The sequence below is a fragment of the Phaenicophaeus curvirostris genome, unplaced genomic scaffold (assembly GCF_032191515.1).
Source record: "Phaenicophaeus curvirostris isolate KB17595 unplaced genomic scaffold, BPBGC_Pcur_1.0 scaffold_428, whole genome shotgun sequence".
In the NCBI taxonomy this organism is placed as follows: Eukaryota; Metazoa; Chordata; class Aves; order Cuculiformes; family Cuculidae; genus Phaenicophaeus; species Phaenicophaeus curvirostris.
In genome coordinates this window covers 37,369-58,364 of record NW_027207012.1, presented here as the reverse complement: position 1 = coordinate 58,364, position 20,996 = coordinate 37,369, and the positions used below count along the sequence as shown (strand labels likewise).

General features: G+C 64.1%; 1 protein-coding gene across 1 annotated transcript in view; it reads left to right on the top strand.

The window, feature by feature from the left end:
- Positions 1 to 20,996, top strand: part of HCFC1 (host cell factor C1) — a 42,228-nt gene continuing 21,232 nt past the window's right edge. The window contains exons 1-13 of the mRNA XM_069882946.1: positions 1 to 542; positions 2,487 to 2,702; positions 3,911 to 4,059; positions 5,676 to 5,836; positions 6,836 to 7,044; positions 8,126 to 8,210; positions 9,232 to 9,338; positions 11,382 to 11,561; positions 12,581 to 12,985; positions 14,070 to 14,233; positions 16,153 to 16,344; positions 17,337 to 17,567; positions 19,240 to 19,344. Coding sequence (XP_069739047.1) covers positions 452 to 542; positions 2,487 to 2,702; positions 3,911 to 4,059; positions 5,676 to 5,836; positions 6,836 to 7,044; positions 8,126 to 8,210; positions 9,232 to 9,338; positions 11,382 to 11,561; positions 12,581 to 12,985; positions 14,070 to 14,233; positions 16,153 to 16,344; positions 17,337 to 17,567; positions 19,240 to 19,344 — 2,295 coding nt within the window. The 5' untranslated portion in view covers positions 1 to 451. The remainder of the gene's footprint in view (positions 543 to 2,486; positions 2,703 to 3,910; positions 4,060 to 5,675; positions 5,837 to 6,835; positions 7,045 to 8,125; positions 8,211 to 9,231; positions 9,339 to 11,381; positions 11,562 to 12,580; positions 12,986 to 14,069; positions 14,234 to 16,152; positions 16,345 to 17,336; positions 17,568 to 19,239; positions 19,345 to 20,996) is intronic.

The following is a 20,996-nucleotide window of genomic DNA, read 5'->3' as shown; positions in this document are numbered from 1 at the left end:
ATTAGAGTCTCAGAGGGGCAGGAAGGGAGAATTTATTAGTGTTGTAGGTAATTAAGGCTTGGGGAGAACTGCGCCCTCTTGCGGTTAGCCGTATTATTGCGAGGTAATTAGTCAGTTGGGGTAATTACAAAGTTTCCCGTTAGTTAGATAGTTAATTATTATAGATGAAGATAAATGTTAGGCTGGGGGGGCAATTTCAGGCCCACCCCCCCGGTTAATTAGCCGGGGTAATTAGCCAAGTTGGGGTAATTGAAGTGCAGGCAGGGATCAGTTGTATGGTGGTAATTAGTTGCTTTGGGCTAATTAAACACTGCAAAAATAATTGCCTAGAGGAGGGGGAGGCACAGTGGTGCCCCCCAGAGCTAATTACATATATAGTAATTACTTGAGGTGGGGTAATTAGCTGAGTTGGGGTAATTGGAATAGAGAAGGGGCAGTAGCATGGCTGGAGATGTTAATTGTGAGGTGCAGAAGAAGAATAATTAGAGTAATTAAGGAGGTGGGGGGGCAAGTGCGCCCCCTGGCGTTAACTGCCTGGCTGGGTAATTAACCGGTTTGTACTAATTAGCTGGGGCGGGGTGGCGGCGAGTCCTTCTCTTGGGGGCTGGGGGGGGGCTGATGGAGGAGGGTAATTAAACACGGCGGGGTAATTAAAGGGAAATAATTAGATTGGAGGGGGGGACACAACCCGAGGGCCAGTTTTGGGGGTCAAACCCGTGTTTTTGACTGATTTGGGGGCTCGACCCTCCCCTTTTTTTGGGGCTCGACCCCCCCCCCCGGTTTTGACCCCAGATCCCCCATTTTTGCCCCCGGATCCCCCATTTTTGGCCCCTGACACCCCTTTTTTAGCCCCGGATCCCCTGTTTTTGGCCCTCAAACCCTCATTTTTGCTCCTGGATCCCCCATTTTTTGCCCCTGGATCCCCCGTTTTTGTCCCTCACCCCCCATTTTTGCCCCTGGATCCCACGTTTTTGGCCCTCACACCCCATTTATAGCCCTGGATCCCCCCATTTTTCCCCCCAGGTCCCCCATTTTTATCTCTCCGTCTCCCTGTTTTTATCCCCGGATCCCCCGTATTTGGCCCTGGAGTCCCTGGTTTTGCTCATGGATCCCCCGGTTTTGGCCCTCCACCCCTGGTTTTTGGCCCCGGATCTCCTATTTTTATCTCTTGATGCCACATTTTCACTCCCGAATCCCCTTGTTTTACCCCTTGATCCCCCGTTTTTGGCCCTGACCCCCCATTTTTGCCTCTGGATCCCACGTTTTTGGCCCTCGATCCCTCACTTTTGCCCACAGATCCCACATTTTTGCCCTCGGATCCCCTGTTTTTGGCCCTCGACCGCTCATTTTTACTCCCGGATCCCCTGTGTTTGGCCCTGGATCCCCCGTTTTTGTCCCTCGTCCCCCCATTTTTGCCCCTGGATCCCACATTTTTCCCCTCGGCCGCCTGTTTTTGGCCCTGGATCCCCCACTTTTGGCCCTCAACCTCTGTTTTTTGGCCCCAGATCTCCTATTTTTATCACCTGATGCTGCATTTTCGCTCCCGAATCCCCCGTTTTTGGCCCCTCGATCCCCGACTTTTGGCCCTCGCCACCCTGGTTTTGGCCTCGGATCCCCCGTTTTTGCTCCTGGATCCCACATTTTTGCCCCCGGATCCCCCCTTTTTGGCCCTCGACCCCCCATTTTTGCCCCTGGATCCCACATTTTTCCCCTCGGCCGCCTGTTTTTGGCCCTGGATCCCCCACTTTTGGCCTTCAACCCCTGTTTTTTGGCCCTGGGTCTCCTATTTTTATCCCTTGATGCCGCGTTTTCTCTCCGGAATCCCCCTTTTTTGCCCCTCGATCCCCCTTTTTTGCCCATTGTTCCCCCGTTTTTGGCCCCAACCCCCTGTTTTTGCCCTCGGTTCCCCCGTTTTTGGCCCTCGACCCCTCAGTTTTGCCCATGGATGCTGCATTTCTGTCCCCGGATCCCCTGCTTTTAGCCCTCGATCCCTCATTTTTACTCCCGGATCCCCTGTGTTTGGCCCTGGATCCCCTGTTTTTATCCCTCGCTCCCCCATTTTTGCCCCTGGATCCCACATTTTTCCCCTCGGCTGCCTGGTTTTGGCCCTGGATCCCCCATTTTTGGCCCTCAACCCCTGGTTTGTGCCCCTGGATCCCCCGGTTTTGCCCCTGGATCCCCCGTTTTTGTCCCTTGCCCCCCCATTTTTGCTCCTGGATCCCCCACTTTTGGCCCTCAAGCCCTGTTTTTTGGCCCCAGATCTCCTATTTTTATCCCTTGATGCTGCATTTTCGCTCCCGGATCCCGCGGTTTTGCCCCTGGATCCCACATTTTTGGCCCCGGATCCTCCATTTTTGCCCCTCGACCCCTTATTTTTGCCCCCGGATTCCCTGTTTTTGCCCCCCCGACCCCTCATTTTTGCCCCTGGCTCCTCCGTGGCTCGTCAATCCCCTATTTTTCAGCTCCCCCCTCCCGTCCGGTTGCAGGTCTCGTGGAGCGGATGGCGTCGCCGGGGGGGGGCTCTCCCCCGGCCCCCCCGGCCCCCGCGGCGCTGCAGCCGCGCTGGAAGCGGGTGGTGGGCTGGTCGGGCCCCGTGCCGCGGCCTCGCCACGGCCACCGCGCCGTCGCCATCAAGGAGCTCATCGTCGTCTTCGGCGGCGGCAACGAGGGCATCGTCGACGAGCTCCACGTCTACAACACTGGTACCTGGGGGGGGCCAGGGGGCTTCTGGGGGCGTCCCGAGGGGCTTTTGGGGTCTGTGGGGTTGAGGTGTCTCTGCTGGGGGGCTCTGGAGGGGCTTTGGGGGGTCTGGGGGGGACCAAAAGGGGCTTTGGGGGGTCTGGGGGGGCCAGAAGGGGGTTTGGGGGCCCAGAGGGGGTCTAGAAGGGGCTTTTGAGGGGTGGGGGGGCGTCCCGAGGGGCTTGTGGGCTCTGTGGGGCTGAGGTGTCTCTGCTGGGGGTCTCTTGGGGGGCTCTGGAGGGGCTTTTGGGGGTCTGGGGGGGGCAAAAGGGGCTTTGGGGGGTCTGGGGGGGGGCAGAAGGGGGTTTGGGGGCCCAGAGGGGGTCCAGAAGGGGCTTTTGGGGGCGGGGGGGCATCCCGAGGGGCTTTTGGGGTCTGTGGGGCTGAGGTGTCTCTGCTGGGGGGGCTCTGGAGGGGCTTTTGGGGGTCTGGGGCGGGCCAGAAGGGGGTTTGGGGGGTCTGGGGGGGCCAGAAGGGGGTTTGGGGGCCCAGAGGGCGTCCAGAAGGGGCTTTTGAGGGGTGGGGGGGCGTCTCGAGGGGCTTTTGAGGTCTGTGGGGTTGAGGTGTCTCTGCTGGGGGGCTCTTGGGGGGCTCTGGAGGGGCTTTTGGGGGTCTGGGGGGGGGGCAAAAGGGGCTTTGGGGGGGTCTGGGGGGGGGCAGAAGGGGGTTTGGGGGCCCAGAGGGGGTCCAGAAGGGGCTTTTGGGGGCGGGGGGGCATCCAGAGGGGCTTTTGGGGGTCGAGGCAGGGCCAGAAGGGGCTTTTGGGGCTCAGGGGGGTGTCCAGGGGGGCTTGTGGGGGTGGGGGTGGGGCCACAACGGATGTTGGGGGGCAGCGGGGGCCCGAGGGGGTGTTGGGGGGCCTAGGGGGTGTCTAGAGGGGCTTTTGGGGGGCTGGGGAGGGGCCAGAATGGGTGTTGGGGTGCGGGGGGCTGTCCAGAGGGACTTTTGGGGGGTCGGAAGGGGTGTCCAGAGGGGCTTTTGGGGGTCGAGGAGGGATTGGGGTGTCCCTAGTGGGGAGGTTTTGGGGATTTGGGGGTCCCAGAGGGTGATTTTGGGGTCGGGGGGGGTTGGGGTGTCCCCTCGGGGGGCCGTTTGGGGCCCGGGGAGGCCCAGAGGGAGATTTAGCCCCCCCCAGCCCCCCAGTTTTGACGCCCCTCCCCGTGTCCCTCAGCCACTAACCAGTGGTTCATCCCGGCGGTGCGGGGCGACATCCCCCCCGGCTGCGCCGCCTACGGCTTCGTCTGCGACGGGACCCGCCTGCTGGTGTTCGGGGGCATGGTGGAGTACGGCAAGTACAGCAACGACCTCTACGAGCTGCAGGTACGGCCGGGGGGGCGAGGGCAGGGGCTGGGGGGCGAGGGGAGGGGGCTGGGGGGCGAGGGGAGGGGGCTGGGGGGCGAGGGGAGGGGGCTGGGGGGCGAGGGGAGGGGCTGGGGGGCGAGGGAAGGGTCTGGGGGGTGAGAGCAGGGGGCTGAGGGGTGAGAGCAGGGGGCTGGGGGGCGAGGGGAGGGGCTGGGGGGCAAGAGCATGGGGTTTGGGGCAAGAGTAGAGGGCCTGGGGGGCGAGGGGAAGGGCTGGGGGGCGAGGGAAGGGTCTAGGGGGCGAGGGGAGGGGCTGGGGGGTGAGAGCAGGGGGCTGGGGGGTGAGAGCAGGGGGCTGGGGGGCGAGGGGAGGGGCTGGGGGGCAAGAGCATGGGGTTTGGGGCAAGAGCAGAGGGCCTGGAGGCAAGGAGAGGGGCCTGGGGGCAAGAGTAGAGGGCCTGGGGGCATAGGGGAGGGGCCTGGGGGCAAGAGCATGGGGCTTGGGGCAAGAGTAGGGGGCTGGGGGGTGAGGGGAGGGGCTGGGGGGCAAGAGCATGGGGTTTGGGCAAGAGTAGAGGGCCTGGGGGCAAGTGGAGGGGCCTGGGGGCAAGAGTAGAGAGCTTGGGGGCAAGGGGAGGGGCTTAGGGGCAAGAGCAGGGGGTTCAGAGCAAGGGGAGGGGCCTGGGGGGCAAAGGGAGGGGCTTAGGGGCAAGAGCAAGGGGTCTGGGGGCAAGAGCAAGGGGGCTGGGGGACAAGGGGGGATGTTGGGGTCAAGAGGAGGGGGCGGGGGGCAAAGGGAGCGGCCCAGGAGCAAGAGCAAGGGGTCTGGGGTCAGGAGCAGGGGGCTGGGGGGCAAGGGGGGGATGTTGGAGGGCAAGAGAAGGGGCCTGGGGGCAAGGGGAGGGGGGTTGGGGGTGAGAGCAGGGGGTTGGGGAGCAAGGGGAGGGGGCTGGGGGGCAAGAGCAGGGGGCTGGGGGGCAAGGGGAGGGGGGCTAGGGGTAAGGGAAGGGGAGCTGGGGCAAGAGCAGGGGGGTTGGGGCAAAGGGAGGGGGCTGGGGGGCAAGAGCAGGGGGCTGGGGGCAAGAACAAGGGTGTAGGGGCAAAAGTAAGTGGGCTGGGGTGCAAGGGAGGGGGCCAAGGGGGGGGAGAGCAGGGGGTTTGGGGCAAGAACAGGGGGCTGGGGGGGCAAGGGGTGAGGCCTGGGGGCAAGAGGAGGGGCTGGGGGGCAAAGGGAGGGGCCTAGGGGGTGAGAGCAGGGGGTTGGGGCGGAGGAGGGGGGCCTAGGGGGCAAGAAGAGGAGGTGGGGGGCATAGAAAAGGGGTCTAGGGGCAAGAGCAGGGGTTGGAGGGTCTTGGGGAGGGGCCAGGGGGCAAGAGGAGGGTGCTGGGGGGCAAGAGCAGGGGCGTAGGGGGCAAGGGGAGGGGCCTGGGGGGCAAGAGCAGGGGCGTAGGGGGCAAGGGGAGGGGTCTGGGGGGCAAGAGCAGGGGGGTAGGGGGCAAGGGGACGGGCCTAGGGGCAAGAACGGGGGGGTAGGGGGCAAGAACAGGGGCCTGGGGGTCAGGCTGGGGGTCGGGGGTCGGGCTGGGGGTCGGGGGTCGGGCTGGGGGGTCCCCATTGCTGTTTTGCCCCCCCCAGGCGAGCCGGTGGGAGTGGAAGCGGCTCAAGGCCAAGACCCCCAAGAACGGGCCCCCCCCCTGCCCCCGCCTGGGCCACAGCTTCTCCCTGGTGGGCAACAAGTGCTACCTCTTCGGGGGGCTGGCCAACGACAGCGAGGACCCCAAAAACAACATCCCCCGGTACGGGGCGCGGGGGGGCCCACGGCGGGGCGGGGGGGCTGGGGGGGGGCTGGGAGTGACCCACAGCGAGGTTTGGGGGGGCTGGGAGTGACCCACAGCGAGTTTGGGGGGGCTGGGGGGCTCTGAGAGTGACCCACAGCGAGTTTGGGGGGGCTGGGGGGCTCTGAGAGTGACCCACAGCGAGTTTGGGGGGCTCTGAGCCATCCACAGTGAGTTTGGGGGGGCTCCCAGGGCTCCCATTTGGTTTGGAGGGGCTCCCAGTTGGTTTGGGGGGGCTCCCAGTACTTCCAGTTGGTTTTGGGGGGCTCCCAGTTGGTTTTGGGGGGCTCCCAGTTGGCTTTGGAGGGACTCCCAGTTGGTTTTGGGGGGCTTCCAGTTAGTTTGGAGGGGCTCCCAGTTGGTTTTGGGGGGCTTCCAGTTAGTTTGGGGGGGCTCCCAGTACTTCCAGTTGGTTTAGGGGGGCTCCCAGTTGGTTTTGGGGGGCTCCCAGTACTTCCAGTTGGTTTAGGGGGGCTCCCAGTTGGTTTGGGAGGGGTTCCCAGTGCTCCCAGTTGGGATTTGGGGGCTCCCAGTTGGTTGGGGGGGGCTTCCAGTGACCTCTACTGGTTTTGGGGGGTCCCCTAATTTTCGGGGTGCCCCTGCAGCTACCTGAATGACCTGTACGTGCTGGAGCTGTTGGGGGCTCCCAGTGGGTTTAGGGGGCTCCCAGTTGGGTTTTATGGGCTCCCAGTGCTCCCAGTTGGGATTTGGGGGCTCCCAGTTGGTTTGGGGGGGCTCCCAGTAACCTTTACTGGTTTGGGGGGGGTCCCATTATTTTTGGGGTGCCCCCCGACCCCCTCATGTCCCCCAGGTAACTGAATGACCTCTCCACGTGGGAGCTGGGGGGGCTCCCAGTTGGGTTTGGTGGATCCCAGTTGGGTTTTAGGGGCTCCCAGTTGGGTTTTGTGGGGCTCCCAGTTGGTTTTGGGGGGTCCCCTAATTTTCGGGGTGCCCCTGCAGGTACCTGAACGACCTGTACGTGCTGGAGCTGCGTGCGGGCGCGGGGGTGGTGGCCTGGGACATCCCCATCACGTACGGGGTGCTGCCCCCGCCCCGCGAGTCCCACACGGCCGTCGTCTACACCGAGCGCGACTCCCGCAAGTCCAAGCTCGTCATCTACGGCGGGATGAGCGGCTGCCGCCTCGGAGACCTCTGGACCCTCGACATCGGTACCCGACCCCCAGCCTCAAATTTGGGGTCTCCTGGGGGGCTCTGGGGAGCTTCTGGTGGAGTTTGAGGAGGTTCTGGTGGAGTTTGAGGAGGTTCTGGTGGGCTTTGAGGAGCTCCTGATGGAGTTTGAGGAGCTTTTGATGGAATTTATGGGTTCCTGGTGGGCTTTGAGGAGCTTCTGGTGGAGTTTGAGGAGCTTCTGATGGGGTTTGAGGAGCTTCTGATGGGGTTTGAGGAGCTTCTGATGGGGTTTGAGGAGCTTCTGATGGGGTTTGAGGAGCTTCTGATGGAATTTATGGGTTCCTGGTGGGCTTTGAGGAGCTCCTGGTGGGCTTTGAGGAGCTCCTGATGGAGTTTGAGGAGCTTTTGATGGAATTTTTGGGTTCCTGGTGGGCTTTGAGGAGCTTCTGATGGAGGTTGAGGAGCTTCTGATGGAATTTATGGGTTCCTGGTGGGCTTTGAGGAGGTTCTGGTGGAGTCTGGGGAGGTTCTGGTGGAATTTATGTGTTCCTGGTGGGCCTCGAGGAGCTTCTGATGGAATTTATGGGTTCGTGGTGGAGTCTGAGGAGCTTCTGATGGAATTTATGGGTTCGTGGTGGGCTTTGAGGAGGTTCTGATGGAGTTTGAGGAGCTTCTGGTGGGGTTTGAGGAGCTTCTGGTGGAGTTTGGAGTTTGAGGAGCTTCTGGTGGAATTTATGGTTTCCTGGGGGGCTCTGAGAAGGTTCTGATGGAGTTTGGGGTCTCCTCGTGGGCTTTGGGGAGGTTGTGATAGAGTTTTGGGTTTCTCTGATGGATTTGGGGGGGGGTTATGATGGGTTTTGAGAAGGTTCTGATGGAGTTTGGGGTCTCCTGGTGGGATCAGGGGGGCTCTGGAGCAGTTTTTATGGAATTTGGGGAGGTTCTGATGGAGTTTATGGTCTCCTGGTGGGCTTTGGGGAGGTTCTTGTGGGCTTTGAGGAGGTTCTGATGGAGTTTGGGGTCTCCTGGTGGGCTCTGGGGAGGTTCTGGGGGGCTCTGGTGGGTCTGAGGAGGTCGTGGTGGGTTTCGGGGTCCCCTCTGATGGAGTTTTGGGGCGCGCAGAGACGCTGACGTGGAACAAGCCGTCGCTGAGCGGGGTGGCGCCGCTGCCGCGCAGCCTGCACTCGGCCACCACCATCGGCAACAAGTGAGGGGGACCCCGAAACGGGGGTGGGACCCCAAAAACGGGGGGTGGGACCCCAAAAATGGGGGGGGTGGGCTCCAATCTGGAAGGTTTTGGGGTCCATTTCTGGGGGGTTTGGGGTCCTGGGGGGTGTTTTGGGGTCCCGTGTGGGTTTTGGGGTCCAGTCCTGGGGGTTTTGGGGTCCCATGTGGGTTTTGGGTCCAGTTCTTGGGGTTTTGGGGTCCAGTCCTGGGGGTTTTGGGGTCCCATGTGGGTTTTGGGGTCCAGTTCTTGGGGTTTTGGGGTCCCATGTGGGTTTTGGGGTCCAGTTCCTGGGGGTTTTGGGGTCCCATGTGGGTTTTGGGGGGCAGCCCTGGGGGTTTTAGGGTCCCATGTGGGTTTTGGGGTCCAGTCCTGAGGGGTTTTGGGGTCCTCTGGGTTTTGGGGTGCTGGTGGGTTTTGGGGCTCCATTTGGTTTTGGGGTCCCGTCCTGTGTGAGTTTTGGGGTCCCATGTGGGTTTTGGGGTCCAGCCCTGGAGGTTTTGGGGTGCTGGTGGGTTTTGGGGTGCTGGTTTTGGGGTGCTGGTTTTGGGGTGCTGGTGGGTTTTGGGGTGCTGGTGGGTTTTGGGGTGCTGTTTTTTGGGGTGCTGTTTTGGGGTGCTGGTGGGATTTGGGGTGCTGTTTTTGGGGTCCTGGTGGGTTTTGTGGTCCTGGCTTTTGGGGTGCTGTTTTTGGGGTGCTGTTGGGTTTTTGGGGTGCTGGTTTTTGGGGTCTCCTGTGGTTTTGGGGTGCTGTTTTTGGGGTGCTGGTGTGTTTTGTGGTGCTGGTGGGTTTTGGGGTCCTGCTTTTTGGGGTCCTGCTTTTTGGGGTGCTGGTTTTGGGCTCCTGCTGGGTTTTGGGGTGCTGGGTTTTGGGGTGCTGGTTTTGGGGTGCTGTTGGGGTTTGGGGTGCTGGTTTTGGGGTCCCCTGGGGTTTTGGGGTGCTGTTTTGGGGTCCCTTGGGGTTTTGGGGTGCTGTTTCGGGGTGCTGAGCGGCGGCGTGGCAGGATGTACGTGTTCGGGGGCTGGGTGCCCCTGGTCATGGACGACGTGAAGGTGGCCACGCACGAGAAGGAGTGGAAGTGCACCAACACGCTCGCCTGCCTCAACCTGGGTGAGACCCCCGCGACCCACGGCTGCCCCATAGCAACCCGCGGCTGCCCCATAGCGACCCACAGTGACCCACGGCTGCCCCATAGAGACCTATAGAGACCCACAGCGCCCCACGGCTGCCCCATAGCGACCCCACGGCGACCCACGGCTGCCCCACGGCGACCCACGGCTGCCCCATAGCGACCCACACTGCCCCATAGCGACCCATAGCGACCCACGGCTGCCCCATAGAGACCCATAGCGCCCCCATAGCTGCCCCATAGCGACCCCATAGCGACCCACGGCTGCCCCATAGCGACCCACAGCTGCCCCACGGCTGCCCCATAGCGATCCACGGCTGCCCCATAGCGACCCATAGCGACCCACGGCTGCCCCATAGCGACCCACACTGCCCCATAGCGACCCACACTGCCCCATAGCGACCCATAGCGACCCACGGCTGCCCCATAGCTGCCCCATAGAGACCCCACAGCGCCCCCACAGCGCCCCCACAGCGCCCCATAGCTGCCCCACAGCGCCCCCACAGCACCCCATAGTGGCCCCATAGCGCCCCCACAGCGCCCCATAGCGCCCCCACAGCGCCCCACAGCGCCCCCATAGCGCCCCCATAGCGCCCCCATAGCGCCCCCATAGCGCCCCCACAGCACCCCACAGCGCCCCATAGCGGCCCCACAGAGACCCCATAGCGCCCCCACAGCGCCCCACAGCGCCCCATAGTGGCCCCACAGCGCCCCATAGTGCCCCCACAGCGCCCCCACAGCGCCCCCACAGCGACCCCACAGCGCCCCACAGCACCCCATAGCGGCCCCACAGCGCCCCACAGAGACCCCACAGCGCCCCCATAGCGACCCCATAGCGCCCCACAGCGCCCCATAGTGGCCCCATAGTGCCCCATAGAGACCCCATAGTGACCCACAGAGACCCACAGCTGCCCCATAGCAGCCCCATAGTGACCCACAGCGACCCACAACTGCCCCACACTGCCCCATAGTGAGCCCTGGCTGCCCCACAACTGCCCCACGGAGACCCACAACTGCCCCACAGCTGCCCCACAGCGACCCCTGGCTGCCCCACAGAGACCCACGGCTGCCCCACGGCAACCTAGAACTGCCCCATGTTGCCCCATGGCGACCCACAACTGCCCCACACTGCCCCCCAGCGACCCACAACTGCCCCCCAGTGACCCCCAGCTGCCCCACACTGCCCCCCAGGTCCCCCCAGGTCCCTCCTGCTGCCCCCCGAGTCCCCCCAGCTCCCTCCTGAGCTCCCCAAGTCCCCCCTTAGTGCCCCCCAATTTCTCTTTGAGCCCCCCTGGTGCCCCCCAAGTCCCTCCCAGGTCCCCCCAGGTTCCTCCTGAGCCCCCTGAGCTCCTCCTGGTGCCCCCCAGGTCCCTCCTGGTGCCCCCCATGTTCTCCCTGGTGCCCCTCAAGTCCCCCCAGCTCCCTCCTGAGCTCCCCAAGTCCCCCCTTAGTGCCCCCCAATTTCTCTTTGAGCCCCCCTGGTGCCCCCCAGGTTCCCCCTGAGCTCCATGAGCTTCTCTTGGTGCCCCCCAACTTCTCTCTGGTCCCTCCTGGTGACCCCAGGTCCCCTCAAGTCCCCCCAGGTTCCCCCTGAGCTCCTCTTGGTGCCCCCCAGGTTCCCCCCACTGCTCCCCCAGTCCCCCCAGGTTCCCTCTGAGCCCCCCGAGCTCTTCTTGGTGCCCCCCAAGTCCCCCCTGGTGCCCCCCAAGTCCTCCCAGGTTCCTCCTGAGCCCCCCGAGCTCCTCTTGGTACCCCCCAAGTCCCCCCTGGTGCCCCCCAAGTCCTCCCAGGTGCCTCCTGAGCCCCCTGAGCTCCTCTTGGTGCCCCCCAAGTCCCCCCTGGTGCCCCCCAAGCCCTCCCAGGTGCCTCCTGAGCCCCCCGAGCATCTCTTGGTGCCCCCCAGGTCCCTCCTGGTGCCCCCCAAGCCCCCCCAGGTTCCCTCTGAGCCCCCCGAGCTCTTCTTGGTGCTCCCCAGGTCCCCCCTGGGTGCCCCCCAGTCCCCCCCTGACGCCGTGTCCCCCCAGAGTCGATGGCGTGGGAGCCGATCGTGATGGACACGCTGGAGGACAACGTCCCGCGGGCGCGCGCCGGGCACTGCGCCGTGGCCATCACCACCCGCCTCTACATCTGGAGTGGCCGCGACGGCTACCGCAAGGCCTGGAACAACCAGGTCTGCTGCAAGGACCTCTGGTACCTCGAGACCGGTGAGTGCGGCACCTCGGGACCTCTTGGGCTCCGTCCCGAGGCCTTGAGATGTTCTTGGGTCCATTCCGGGGCCTTGAGATGTTCCTGGGGTCCATCCCGGGGCCTTGAGATGCTCCTGGGGTCCCTCCCGGGGCCTTGAGATGTTCCTGGGGTCCGTCCCGGGGCCTTGAGATGTTCCTGGGGTCCATCCCGGGGCCTTGAGATGTTCCTGGGGTCCCTCCCGGGGCCTTGAGATGCTCCTGGGGTCCCTCCCGGGGCCTTGAGATGTTCCTGGGGTCCGTCCCGGGGCCTTGAGATGTTCCTGGGGTCCATCCCGGGGCCTTGAGATGTTCCTGGGGTCCGTCCCGAGGCCTTGAGATGTTCCTGGGGTCCATCCCGGGGCCTTGAGATGTTCCTGGGGTCCATCCCGAGGCCTTGAGATGTTCCTGGGGTCCATCCCGGGGCCTTGAGGTGTCCCTGGGTCCATCCAGAACTCCATGGGAGGGACCTTCTTGGGTCTGTTCCGAAGCCAAGGGGGTGACACCAGTTCCATCCTAAAGCCTTGAAAAGCCTCAAGATGGAGTCAGGGATGTCTTAGGGCACCTTGAGGTTCTCCAGGATTCTCCTGGATGTTCCTGGGTCCCTCCTGTTGCTGTGAGGACCTCCAAGATGGGATCCAAGATGTCCTGTGGGGTCTTGGGGGTCTCTGGGTCCATCCTAAACCTGTGGATTCTCAATCCACGGGGCTCCTTTGAGATCTTGAGGTTCTCCAAGGTTCTCCTGGATGTTCCTGGGTCCCTCCTGTTGCCATGCGGAGCTCCAAGATGGGATCCAAGACGTCCTATGGGGTTTCAGGGGTTTCTGGGTCCATCCTAAACCTGTGGGTTTTCGATCTGTTGGGATCTTGAGGTTCTCCTGGATGTTCCTGGGTCCCTCCTGGGGCCGTGAGGAGCTCCAAGACGGGATCCAGGACGTCCTATGGGGTCTGTGGGTCTCGGGGTCCCCCCCCGGCGCCCCCTGACCTCGGTTTCTCTCCCAGAGCGGCCTCCGGCGCCGGCGCGGGTGCAGCTGGTTCGCGCCAACACGACGTCCCTGGAGGTTTCGTGGGGCGCGGTGCCCACGGCCGATTCCTACCTGCTCCAGCTCCAGAAATACGAGATCCCGGCCGCCGCCTCGCCGGCTCCCGCCGCCCCCGTCCCCTCGGTGCCCTCCAACCCCCCCAAGAGCCCGGCCCCCGCCGCGCCGGCCCCGCCGCCTGCCCCCCAGGCCCTGGGCGCCGTGGGGCTGACGCTGCTGACGCCGACGGCCTCGCCGGGAGCCGCCGCAGCCGCTGGAGCCGCCGCCGCAGCCGCCCCGGCCCCCGGCCTGCAGGTGCTGCCCCCCCCGGCCAGCGCAGCCCCCCCCGGCACCCCCAGCAGCACCCCCAGCGCCCCCCGCGCCCCCGGTGAGGAGATTGGGGGGTACGGGGGGGTGGGGGGCAGATATGGGGGGTGGGGGGCAGATTGGGGGGTGTGGGGCGGGTAGAGGGGGGGATATCAGGGGTGTGGGGCAAATAAAGGGGGGTGTGGGGCAGATATAGGGGGGTGTGGGGCGGATATGGGGGAGTGCGGGGCAGATAGAGGGGGCTGGGGGGTGGATATAGGGTGGATTGGGGGATGTGGGGTAGATATAGGGGGGATATCGGGGGTGGGGGCAGATAGAGGGGGAGTGTGGGGCAGATAGAGGGGGAGTGTGGGGCAGATAGAGGGGGTGTGGGGCAGATAGAGGGGTGATTGGGGGGGTGTGGGGCAGATAGAGGGGCTGTGGGGCAGATAGAGGGGTGATTAGGGGGGTGTGGGGCAGATAGAGGGGTGATTGGGGGGGCGTGGGGCAGATAGAGGGGCTGTGGGGCAGATAGAGGGGTGATTAGGGGGGTGTGGGGCAGATAGAGGGGTGATTGGGGGGGCGTGGGGCAGATAGAGGGGCTGTGGGGCAGATAGAGGGGTGATTAGGGGGGTGTGGGGCAGATAGAGGGGTGATTAGGGGGCTGTGGGGCAGATAGAGGGGTGATTAGGGGCTGTGGGGCAGATAGAGGGGTGATTAGGGGGCTGTGGGGCAGATAGAGGGGTGATTAGGGGCTGTGGGGCAGATAGAGGGGTGATTGGGGGCTGTGGGGCAGATAGAGGGGTGATTGGGGGCTGTGGGGCAGATAGAGGGGTGATTGGGGGGCTGTGGGGCAGATAGAGGGGTGATTAGGGGCTGTGGGGCAGATAGAGGGGTGATTAGGGGGCTGTGGGGCAGATAGAGGGGTGATTAGGGGCTGTGGGGCAGATAGAGGGGTGATTGGGGGGCTGTGGGGCAGATAGAGGGGTGATTGGGGGGCTGTGGGGCAGATAGAGGGGTGATTAGGGGGCTGTGGGGCAGATAGAGGGGTGATTAGGGGCTGTGGGGCAGATAGAGGGGTGATTGGGGGCTGTGGGGCAGATAGAGGGGTGATTAGGGGGCTGTGGGGGGGCCGTGGGGGCGCGGGGTTGACCCTCTCCCCGCAGGGGTCCCCGCGGTGCTGAAGGTCGGGGGGGCAGCGGCCCCCGCCCCGGCCGGGCCCCCCCTGGTGACGGTTCGCTCGGCGCCGCCCGGGGGCAAAACCCCCGTCACCGTCACCCCCCTGCCCGGCGTCCGCATGGTCGTGCCCGGCCAGGGCCCCCCCGGCACCGTGAGTGGGGGGGGGTAAATGGGGGGGGGTGGGGGTGAATGGGGCGGGAGGGGGGTAAATGGGGCGGGAGGGGGGTAAATGGGGTGGGAGGGGGGTAAATGGGGGGGGGTGGGGGTAAATGGGGTGGGAGGGGGGTGAATGGGACTGGGAGGGGGGGTGAATGGGGCAGGAGGGGCTGTTATGGGGCAGCAGGGTGGCTCTATGGGGCAGAGGGGTAGATCTATGGGGCAGGGGGTGGATCTATGGGTCAGAGAGTGGATCTATGGGGCAGAGGGTGGATCTGTGGGGCAGAGGGTGGATCTGTGGGGCAGAGGGTGGATTTATGGGGCAGAGGAGGGATCTATGGGGCAGAGGGTGGATCTGTGGGGCAGGAGGAGGCTCTATGGGTCCGAGGGGAGGATCTATGGGGCAGAGGAGGGATCTATGGGTCCAAGGGGGGGCTCTATGGGGCAGGAGGAGGCTCTGTGGGGCAGAGGGGCAGATCCGTGGGGCAGGAGGAGGCTCTGTGGGGCAGGAGGAGGCTCTATGGGTCCGAGGGGCAGATCTGTGGGGCAGGAGGAGGCTCTGTGGGTCCGAGGGGCAGATCTGTGGGGCAGGAGGAGGCTCTGTGGGGCAGAGGGGCAGATCTGTGGGGCAGGAGGAGGCTCTGTGGGGCAGGAGGAGGCTCTGTGGGTCCGAGGGGCAGATCTATGGGGCAGGAGGAGGCTCTGTGGGTCCGACGGGGGGCTCTATGGGGCAGAGGAGGCTCTATGGGTCCGAGGGGCAGATCTATGGGGCAGGAGGAGGCTCTGTGGGGCAGGAGGAGGCTCTGTGGGTCCGAGGGGCAGATCTATGGGGCAGGAGGAGGCTCTGTGGGTCCGACGGGGGGCTCTATGGGGCAGAGGAGGCTCTGTGGGTCCGAGGGGCAGATCTGTGGGGCAGGAGGAGGCTCTGTGGGTCCGAGGGGCAGATCTGTGGGGCAGGAGGAGGCTCTGTGGGGCAGAGGGGCAGATCTGTGGGGCAGGAGGAGGCTCTGTGGGGCAGGAGGAGGCTCTGTGGGGCAGGAGGAGGCTCTATGGGTCCGAGGGGCAGATCTATGGGGCAGGAGGAGGCTCTGTGGGTCCGAGGGGCAGATCTGTGGGGCAGGAGGAGGCTCTGTGGGTCCGACGGGGGGCTCTATGGGGCAGAGGAGGCTCTATGGGTCCGAGGGGCAGATCTATGGGGCAGGAGGAGGCTCTGTGGGGCAGAGGGGCAGATCTGTGGGGCAGGAGGAGGCTCTGTGGGTCCGAGGGGCAGATCTATGGGGCAGGAGGAGGCTCTGTGGGTCCGAGGGGCAGATCTGTGGGGCAGGAGGAGGCTCTGTGGGTCCGAGGGGCAGATCTATGGGGCAGGAGGAGGCTCTGTGGGGCAGGAGGAGGCTCTGTGGGTCCGAGGGGCAGATCTATGGGGCAGAGGAGGCTCTGTGGGTCCGAGGGGCAGATCTGTGGGGCAGGAGGAGGCTCTGTGGGTCCGAGGGGCAGATCTGTGGGGCAGGAGGAGGCTCTGTGGGGCAGAGGGGCAGATCTGTGGGGCAGGAGGAGGCTCTGTGGGGCAGGAGGAGGCTCTGTGGGGCAGAGGGGCAGATCTGTGGGGCAGGAGGAGGCTCTGTGGGTCCGAGGGGCAGATCTGTGGGGCAGGAGGAGGCTCTGTGGGTCCGACGGGGGGCTCTATGGGGCAGAGGAGGCTCTATGGGTCCGAGGGGCAGATCTATGGGGCAGGAGGAGGCTCTGTGGGGCAGAGGGGCAGATCTGTGGGGCAGGAGGAGGCTCTGTGGGGCAGGAGGAGGCTCTATGGGTCCGAGGGGCAGATCTGTGGGGCAGGAGGAGGCTCTGTGGGTCCGAGGGGCAGATCTGTGGGGCAGGAGGAGGCTCTGTGGGGCAGCGGTGCGGCGCCCCCCGCAGGTGCTGGGCAGCAGCCCCCAGATGAGCGGGATGGCGGCGCTGGCAGCTGCGGCCGCCGCCACCCAGAAGATCCCCCCGGCCTCGGCCCCCACCGTGCTCAGCGTCCCCCCCGGGGCCACCATCGTCAAAACCGTCGCCGTCACCCCCGGCGCCGCCTCCCTGCCCGTCAAGGTGGCCTCCAGCCCCGTCATGGTGAGCGCTGGGAGGGGGGACTGGGGGGCTTACTGGGGTTTCCTCATGGCTACTGGTCGGACTGGTGGCACTGGTGTCACTGGGTGTGACCCCCAGCTTGGGGATCACCCCTCATGGTGGTCTCCAGCCCCGTCATGGTGAGTACTGGGAGCACTGGGAGCACTGGGAGAGGGTACTGGGGGGCTTACTGGGGTTTGCTTGTGGCTACTGGTCAGTACTGGTGGCACTGGTGTCACTGGGTGTGACCCCCCAGCGTGGTGGCCACCAGCCCCGTCACAGTGAGTACTGGGAGCACTGGGAGGGGGCACTAAGGGTACTTACTGGTGGTACTGGTCGTACTGGTGGCTGTGACCCCCAGTTCCCCCTGGTGTCCCCAGTTCTAGTGTTACCGGTGTCCCCATTGTCCACATTGGTGACACAGATGCTGCTGTCCCCAGTGCCCCCAGTGTCCCCTGGTGTCCCCATTGCTCCCAGTGCTCCCAGTGCCCCCAGTTCCCCTGGTGTCCCCATTGCTCCCAGTGCTCCTGGTGTCCCCAGTGCTCCCAGTGTCCCCAGTGCTCCCAGTGTCCCCAGTGCTCCCGGTGTCCCCAGTGCTCCCAGTGTCCCCATTGCTCCCAGTTCCCCTGGTGTCCCCATTGCTCCCAGTGTCCCCAGTGCCCCTGGTGTCCCCATTGCTCCCAGTTCCCCTGGTGTCCCCAGTGCTCCCAGTGTCCCCACTGCCCCTTGTGTCCCCACTGCCCCTTGTGTCCCCATTGCTCCCAGTGTCCCCAGTGCCCCTGGTGTCCCCAGTGCTCCCAGTGCCCCTGGTGTCCCCAGTGCCCCTGGTGTCCCCAGTGCCCCTGGTGTCCCCAGTGTCCCCATTGCTCCCAGTGCTCCCAGTGTCCCCACTGCCCCTTGTGTCCCCACTGCCCCTGGTGTCCCCATTGCTCCCAGTGCCCCCGGTGTCCCCAGTGCCCCCGGTGTCCCCGCGGTGTCACGCTGTCCCCGTGCAGGTGTCGACGCCGGCCACGCGGATGCTGAAGACGGCGGCGGCGGCGGTGGGGACGGGCGCGGGGGCCCCCCCGGCCAGCAGCGCCGGCTCGCGGCCCATCATCACCGTGCACAAGTCCGGCACCGTCACGGTGGCCCAGCAGGCCCAGGTCGTCACCACCGTGGTCGGCGGCGTCACCAAGACCATCACCCTCGTCAAGAGCCCCATCTCCGTCCCCGGCGGCAGCGCCCTGGTCAGCCGGGACCCCCAAACGGCTCGATGGGGGGGGCTGGGGGCCCAAACGGCTGGATTGGGGGGGGCTGGGAGCCCAAACGGCTGGATCGGGGGGGGCTGGAACACCAAACAGCTGGATTGGGGGGGCTGGGAGCCCAAACGGCTGGATTGGGGGGGGCTGGGACACCAAATGTGTGGATTGAGGGGGGTTAGAGACGCCAAATGTCTGGACTTGGGGGGGCTGGGACCCCAAACAGCTGGATTGGGGGGAGCTGGGACACCAAATGTGTGGATTGAGGGGGGTTAGAGACCCCAAACAGCTGGACTGGGGGGGCTGGGATCCCAAATATCTGAGTTTGGGGGAGCTGGTGGGTTCAGGGACCCCCCAAACAGCTGGATTGGAGGGTCAGGGACACCAAACAGCTGGATTGGGGGTTCATGGACAGCAAAGATGTGGATTGGGGGGGGTTAGAGACCCCAAATATCTGGATTGGGGGGGCTGGGAGCCCAAACAGCTGGATTTGGGGGGGCTGGGACACCAAACAGCTGGATTGGGGGGGGGCTGGGACACCAAATGTGTGGATTGAGGGGGGTTAGAGACCCCAAATATCTGAGTTTGGGGGAGCCGGTGGGTTCAGGGACCCCCCAAACAGCTGGATTGGGGGGCTGAGACCCCAATGTGTGGATTGAGGGGGGTTAGAGACCCCAAATGTGTGGATTGAGGGGGGTTAGAGACCCCAAATGTCTGGACTTGGGGGGGCTGGGACCCCAAACAGCTGGACTGGGGGGAGCTGGGACACCAAATGTGTGGATTGAGGGGGGTTAGAGACCCCAAACAGCTGGACTGGGGGGGCTGGGATCCCAAATATCTGAGTTTGGGGGAGCTGGTGGGTTCAGGGACCCCCCAAACAGCTGGATTGGAGGGTCAGGGACACCAAACAGCTGGATTGGGGGTTCATGGACAGCAAAGATGTGGATTGAGGGGGGTTAGAGACCCCAAATATCTGGATTGGGGGGGCTGGGAGCCCAAACAGCTGGATTTGGGGGGGCTGGGACACCAAACAGCTGGATTGGGGGGGGGCTGGGACACCAAATGTGTGGATTGAGGGGGGTTAGAGACCCCAAATATCTGAGTTTGGGGGAGCTGGTGGGTTCAGGGACCCCCCAAACAGCTGGACTGGGGGGCTGAGACCCCAATGTGTGGATTGAGGGGGGTTAGAGACCCCAAACAGCTGGATCAGGGGGGCTGGGATCCCAAATATCTGGTTTGGGGGAGCTGGTGGGTTCAGGGACCCCCAAACAGCTGGATTGGGGGGTGAGGGACAGCAAAGATGTGGATTGAGGGGAGTTAGAGACCCCAAATATCTGGACTGGGGGGGGGGGGGGGGCTGGGAACCCCAAAACAGCTGGATTGGGGGGGGCTGGGACCCCAAACAGCTGGATTGAGGGAGTTAGAGGGAGTCGGGGACCCCCAAACATCTGGGTTTGGAGGGTCAGGGGCTTGAAACATCTGGATTGGGGGTGGGGGGGGGTCAAGGACCCTAAATATCTGGATTTGGGGGGGCTGGAGGGGGGTCCGGGCTGCCCAACAGCTGGATTGGGGGGGGCTGGAGGGGTCAGGGCTGCGCAACATCTGGACGGGGGGGGCTCAGGACCCCCCCAAACATCTGGATTGGGGTCCTTCTCCCCAGATCTCTAACCTGGGCAAGGTGATGTCCGTGGTGCAGACGAAGCCCGTGCAGAGCTCGGCCGTCACCGGCACCGCCTCCTCGGGGCCCGTCACGCAGATCATACAGGTAATTGCCCCCCCAGCCCCTTAATTGCCCCCCATGACCCCTTAATTGCCCCGCCCGATCCCCTTATTGCCCTCCTGACCTCCTTATTGCTCCCCCGATCCCCTTTATTGTTCCCTCTGACCCCAGATCATACAGCTGGGGGACCCCTTAATTGCCCCCCCAACCCCATAAATGCCCCCCTCCCCCCTTATTGCCCCCCCGACCCTCTTAATTGCCCCCCGATCCCTTAATTGCTCCCCAATGACCACTTATTGCCCCTAATTCCCCCCTTATTGCCCCCCCGATCCCCTTTATTGCCCCCTCTGACCCCAGATCATACAGCTGAGGGACCCCTTAATTGCCTCCCCAACCCCTTAAATGCCCCCTGTCCCCCCTTATTGCCCCCCCGACCCTCTTAATTGCCCCTCCAGTCCCTTAATTTCCCCCCCAACCCCTTTATTGCCCCTAATTCCCCCCTTATTGCCCCCCTGATCCCCTTTATTACTCCCTCTGGCCCCTGATCATACAGCTGGGGGACACCTGATTGCCCCCCCCCGACCCCCCTTATTGCCCCCTGGCCCTCTTAATTGCCCCCAGGACCCCTTAATTGCTCCTCCAGTCCCTTAATTGCCCCCATGACCCCCTTATTGCCCCTAATTCCCCCCTTATTGCCCCTCCTGATCCCCTTTATTGCTCCCTCTGACCCCAGATCATGCAGCTGGGGGACGCCTTAATTGCCCCCCTCCCCCCCTTATTGCCCCCCGACCCTCTTAATTGCCCCACCAGCCCCTTAATTGCCCCCCTGACCCCCTTATTACCCCCCCGATCCCCTTTATTGCTCCCTCTGACCCAGATCATACAGGTGGGGGACCCCTTAATTGCCCCCCCCGACCCCATAAATGCCCCCCTCTCCCCTTATTGCCCCCCCGACCCTCTTAATTGCCCCCATGACCCCTTAATTGCCCCCCAGCCCCTTTATTGCCCCCCCAATCCCCTTTATTGCTCCCTCTGACCCCAGATCATGCAGCTGGGGGACTCCTTAATTGCCCCCCCGACCCCTTAAATGCCCCCCTCTCCCCTTTATTGCCCCCCTGACCCTCTTAATTGCCCCCCCGACCCCTTAAATGCCCCCCCAGCCCCCACTATTGCCCTCTCCCTCCCTTTCTATTGGCCCCTCCCTCTGTTAATTGTCCCTGATCCCTGTTAATTGCCCCTCCCCTCATTAATTGCCCCCTCCCTCCACTATTGCCGCTCCCTCTCCCCATTTTGCCCCCCCACTCCTTTATTGCTCCCCTCCCCCGTTAATTGCCCCTCCCCCATTAATTGCCTCTCCCCCTGTTAATCACCTTCTTTCCCCATTAATCACCCCCTCTCCCTGTCAATCACTCCCCTCCCCTTTAATTGTCCCCCTCCCCGTTAATCGCATTCTCTCCCCATTAATTGCCCCCTCTCCCCGTTAATCACCCCCTCTCCCTGTTAATCGCCCCCTCTCCCCATTAATCGCCCCCCCATTAATCACCCCCGCCCCTTGTTAATCGCCCCTTCGCCTTGTTAATCGCCCCCCTCCATTAATCGCCCCCTCCCCCTGCTAATTGCCCCCTCCCCTCATTAATTGGCCCGTGTCCCACCATTAATCACCCCCTCCCTCTATTAATCACCCCCTCCCCCCATTA